This window comes from Simochromis diagramma, unplaced genomic scaffold, assembly GCF_900408965.1.
Source record: "Simochromis diagramma unplaced genomic scaffold, fSimDia1.1 OVJJ01000216.1, whole genome shotgun sequence".
NCBI lineage: Eukaryota > Metazoa > Chordata > Actinopteri > Cichliformes > Cichlidae > Simochromis > Simochromis diagramma.
Genome location: NW_024386883.1, coordinates 7,878,025 through 7,883,230, shown reverse-complemented (window position 1 = coordinate 7,883,230; position 5,206 = coordinate 7,878,025). Strand labels below are relative to the sequence as shown.

Here is a 5,206-nt window from a genome sequence, read left to right as displayed (position 1 = left end):
TAAAACTGTGAAAAGTGTAACGCAAACTGGAAATGGAGATTGTTTGACTTTAAAGTAAATGTCACGTGTTTTGAACCATATTGGTTACAGGTATAACCTTTACTTTGGAGGCAAACCTTCTTTTACCATTTTGTGTTGCACTTTTTCACGTTGTACTCCCACTCGGCAAGTAGTTAGCAAGTATTTGCAGACAAACATGAAAAACTACCGACAGCAACAATAACTTTGGTGATTTGTGAGAGTCACCAACCTCCAGCAACCACTGCTAGCCATTTGAAGAATGTATCATGTCCAATATGGCAGACAAAGTGCGCATTTGTCACATCTGGAAACCTTAATACCTCTTTGGGAGCAGCGCCATGGTTGCCAACAGGCTGTCTCTAGGCCTGTGTAACTAAGAGTAAATTGGCAAGCAGTGACCAAAACTTTGAGAACGCCACGTTTAAACTATTTAAATAGCTTTTTTTTTTAAAAACTTTAAACTATTGTATCTAAGTTTTATTTTTGTTTTGCTTAATAGTTTGGATTAAAACATTTTCAGTTCTTTTTCCTGTCTTTTCTTTTTACTTCTAACCTCCCCTCTTTATTATTCCTCTGAACTGCCACTCTTCCCTTATCATTTCTCCCTTCCTCTCTCTACCAGATCAAACATTTGTGGACTCTAGCAAGTACTCAACAGCCAGCTCTCTACAAGGCCTGGCCTTCACCTGAAGTATGTTCCTCTACTGATTCTTCCTTCAGCTCTGTTAACTCATTACATTGGAACATTTACTCAACTAATTTCACTGAAGCAACCATTGCCGTGTTTCACATCTTCCACTGAACGATTGCTCAAACACTTTCCTGCTTTTTCACCCTTGTACAGCTTTTCTTTCCCTCTCTCCCGCCTCATCGCCAACTCTTCATTCTTCTCGTGTACAGATCAAGCAATTTGTTTTGCTGGGTAACTCCTCCCTGTCTTCCTATTGGCTGGGAAGGAAGATGGGAAGTTAGATATTTACAAAGACCCCCACCCAAAAAAGACATTTGGAGTGGAAAATTTATTGCTCAACATCACTGGCTTTGTGTAGCTGTATGTGAGCATGTGTGTAGAGTGAGCATGTGCGGGGGTGTGGGAACTCAAAGCGTAGCCTCAAAGCACAGCTGAAATAAACACATCCCACTTACAGCTCCACACACACACACACACACACACACACACACACACACACTTTCCTCTGTCACAGACACTGGGTGATCACACACTGGCAGCTTACTAGGGAGCGATCAACAATGACAGCTGTTCGACTCTCTTGACAGTTTTTACAGTCAGTCTACCTGCCCCATGGCGTGCGTGTGTGTGTGTGTGTGTGTGTGTGTGTGTGTGTGTGTGTGTGTGTGTGTGTGTGTGTGTGTGTGAGACTGAAAGGAAAAAACTGGAGGTTTTACTGAAACAATTTTGTCATGCTGGTACTAAAAAAAATGTATCCTTTTTTTCTTGATAGTTTTCACTCACTGTGAAATAAAAAACTGTTCACTTAATAATTTCTCCAGTTTGCTGTGCACATTTCATGGGAACATACCTCTGTATTCAAAGCAGCAGGAGCCCACCAAGGATAATGTGCAGGGCAAAGGTAGGGGTCAGGCAAGCAGTAGTTGTGGTTACGGTTGGGGTAATTCTCCAGGAAGTGAACATAATGTCCAAAGTAATGTCCTCTGAAGTGATGTAAACGCAGCTCTGTGTGTGCGACGTGTATGTGTGTGTCACTTTTGGGCTGAGCTCTGCTTCTCACATGTTGACACCCATCCCTCGGGTTTAAAGGCAGCACATGCCATGATGCAATCTGTCAGGCACACGTACAAACGTACAGTAAAAATATGCCAACTGTTGCTGCGCATAATTAAATGTGTGTGAGCTTAAAAGATGCGTCCCCGCACCACTTTACTGATTTATTTGTCTATTGATGTTTTAAATGTCGCTTCGGTCACACAGCTGCGCAGATGGGAAAACATATTGATGTATTTAAAGGGGGGATTTTTTATGATGATGAAATATTTGGCTGTATTTTTAACAGTTAATTTTTCCTTCTCTTCCCCTCCTTCCTCTCCCTCTTTTCTCTTTTTTTTCTCTTTCTCCCACCCAGCAGCAATCCCGGGAATGATCGTCCCACCCATGTAAAGGTGTGTGTGCATGATTTTGTGTGTGTGTGTGTGTGTGTGTGTGTGTGTGTGTGTGTGTGTGTGTGTGTGTGAGTGAGTGAGTGAGAGAGAGAGAGTTGAACCAAGCACACTCTCACTGATCGTGGTGGAGGCTTCAGTGTGAGTCTGACTCCGGTCGGCGATGGAAGGAGTTGTCCCGATTTGAAGGAACAAACCCAACTCAGGCCCTTTCTAACACAACAAAACAACTTCGAGAGAAAAAGAAGAACAAAAAACAAACTGTTTGCAAGAAAATAAGTTGTTTAGACTTTGTACACCTTGATGCTTTTTATAGGAGAACGGCCACGCCTCTTACAACTCTCCAAGGACACAGGAAGTGTATTTATTTTGGAGAGAATCCACTTCCTCCCATGAGTGTTTGTTGACTCTTTTTTTTTTTCACGCAACAGTTTATGTGTGATAATCATCTTCTAACTGTAACCTACACGAGGTGGTTTCTATTTAAGAAGTTTTGTCTTTAATGAAGGAGTAAAATGTGAAGCATACCTGATAATGATGAAGTGATGATGAGTCAAAATGATGATGAAGTCACAGGGTCAAATCCAGCCAACACAGACAAGCCTAACCAGACACACACTCACACACGCTTTCATTTCTCTTTGCCAAATCCTTGCCACACCAAGAGGAAAAAAGAGGAAGCTTCTTATCTGCATCTGATGCTCCAGTTTTAGCCATTTAAGAAGTTTACTTTGAGCCTCCTCTACATACATCTGTCCTGCATCTTCAGTCTTTCAGCCAACAGACTTGCTTCACTTGTAGTAGAAGATAGATTTGACAGTAGATGCATGTAAAAAGGAAACAAATGATCACAGATCCTTTCCCACACAGTAGTACATTATTTTTGTGTGCCAATAGCAGCTTCACTGCTCAGGATTTGACCCCTACCCTCAATTATCCCTGTTACAGCAACTGGTTGAGACGCATACAGCCGCAGAGACCTCTATGAGAGGAAGGACATGTCTTAAAAGACTGCTGCAATTTAGACTTTTATTTTGATGTGTGAGATTTGTTTTCTTGAGTTTTGTCATAATTGAAAAATATTTCTTTGGATTTTTTGGTTTGCTGTGTTTGTTATTTTGTTTTTTTGTTTTTTTATCAGCCGGCCAATCAGATTGTGCTTCTTTTTTCCCTGCCTGCTTTCTCATCTAGTTTGATTTGAAACTTGAGTGGGAAAAGTGCTGCGCTGCAACAAATGTCAAGTTCAAAACATTGCAACTGAGGATTAAGAACAATCGTTTTTTTCAAAAAGTGTTTGTGAAAACAAATGCCGATGAGTCCTAGCAAGAAGAACAGCAACATTAGACCTTTCAGCAGCTGCGCTCAAATGAAGAAAGCTTAACGTTTTTGTAGTGACTGCAGTAATACAAGTGTGATTCTAGGATAGGTCAAGAAAACATGCAATACTAACAAAGAAATGCTCTTCATTCCACCTGAACCAAGTTGTATTTGTGCGTAATCGTTACTTTAATTCAGTTTTTTATTTTTATTTATATAGCATCAAATCACAGCAGTATTTGCTTCAAGGGGCTTTAGATCGTAAAGAAACCTCAACAATAAGACAGCCCCCTATGAATAAGCACTTGGCGACAGTGGGAAGGAAAAACTCCCTTTAACAGGAAGAAACCTCCAGCCGAACCATGCTTAAGGAGTGGCAGCCGACTGCTGCGACTTGTTAGTGGTGAGGGAAGGAGGAGAGGACAAAACACACAGGAGAGCAAGAAATTAATAATAACTAATGACTAAAAAGTTGTGCGTGCACATATAGAGAATGAAAGGATCGCCGACATCACTAACCTGTAATTCATAGTTTTGTTACATCATTTAAAAAAAAACCTGATATATTGTGTAATCCTGATAGGGACGTCATATTGTAATTCTGATGTTTATGTTTCATTCAGATGACTCATCGGTTCAGTATTTTGCACTATTTGTGACCTGAGGTATAAAAAAATGGCATTTTTTGCAGCGCAGAACAAATAGCCAGCAACATGTCTTAAATGCCCGCTGTGTAAAAACTAGCTGCAGTGTGTGTGTTTTTTACAGTCTTGAAGTCTTAAAATATGTTATTTTTGCCAAAGCCCTTTTTGAGACATTTATGCTTAAACAGTCTTATGCCACAATTATTAATATGATGTTTCTTGTCACACATCATAAAAAATTAAAATGCCATTTTAAGTTATCTGTCTGTGCTTAACACACAAGCACATCTTTAAGCCAGGTTTATGCTTTATGGTCCCTGCACTGGTTGTGTAACATGTCAAATGTGATGTCACAACGGCCCAGTCACTGTTTATATTGGTGCTCGTCCTGAATGATACGTCCCGCCATTCGCAAAAAGCCATGACGTAGGTATCCGGTCGTTAAGTCTGACGTCACTAGCCGTGTCTGGGCCTAAACTCCGCTGCAGGTCCATATATCAAACGATCACTATGGCATTACTGAGAGTTGAAAAACTGTCTAAAGTCTTTTATCTTTAATAAAATGATCAGTGTTCTGCTCTACCAGGTGTAACAATTGAGTTTAACATCCAGGCATCCATGAAAACGGAATTTATGACATTTAACGGAGTCAGAAGTTAACAGGAAGTTAGCTTGCTAGCTTCTATCTAAATACAATATAGCATGTCCTGACTGTGGAGTTTTGGAAACAAATTAAAACGTACAGCTCTGTTATCACTTCCAACATAAATGAAGACAGAAAACTAAACAGCAGTGACGTTTGTAGGGTTACTGAAGTTTGGCTAGCTGGTATATAATGATGTGATACGTGACCGCTAGCGACACAGCTATGTTAGCATAATATAAACAAGCTAACTTTTTTTTCCACTCGATAAAAGTTAACGTGAGTGTTCTCGGTGGTCAGGAACAAATGTAATCGCATGGCAGGATGCTGTAAAAGGACCAAACTTCAGCCAGGAGAACAACTGAGATAATCCATCCACAATACGAGGTTAGTCATTCATATACTGCTGCATGGGCTGGGCTGCAGTTACGTCCTAAGGTTTTAA

General features: G+C 40.5%; 1 protein-coding gene across 9 annotated transcripts in view; it reads left to right on the top strand.

Moving 5' to 3' along the window:
* The window catches only part of LOC120733716 (transcription factor COE1-A-like), a 90,100-nt gene extending 85,883 nt beyond the window's left edge, over positions 1–4,217 (top strand). For 2 of the 9 annotated variants that reach the window (XM_040032068.1, XM_040032072.1), the window contains exons 16-17: positions 644–712; positions 2,124–4,217. In XM_040032068.1, coding sequence (XP_039888002.1) covers positions 644–711 — 68 coding nt within the window. In that variant the 3' untranslated portion in view covers position 712; positions 2,124–4,217. The remainder of the gene's footprint in view (positions 1–643; positions 713–2,123) is intronic. The other 7 variants (XR_005695895.1, XR_005695894.1, XM_040032074.1 and 4 more) reach the window with 7 other exon arrangements.
* Positions 4,218–5,206: the final 989 nt, after the last annotated feature.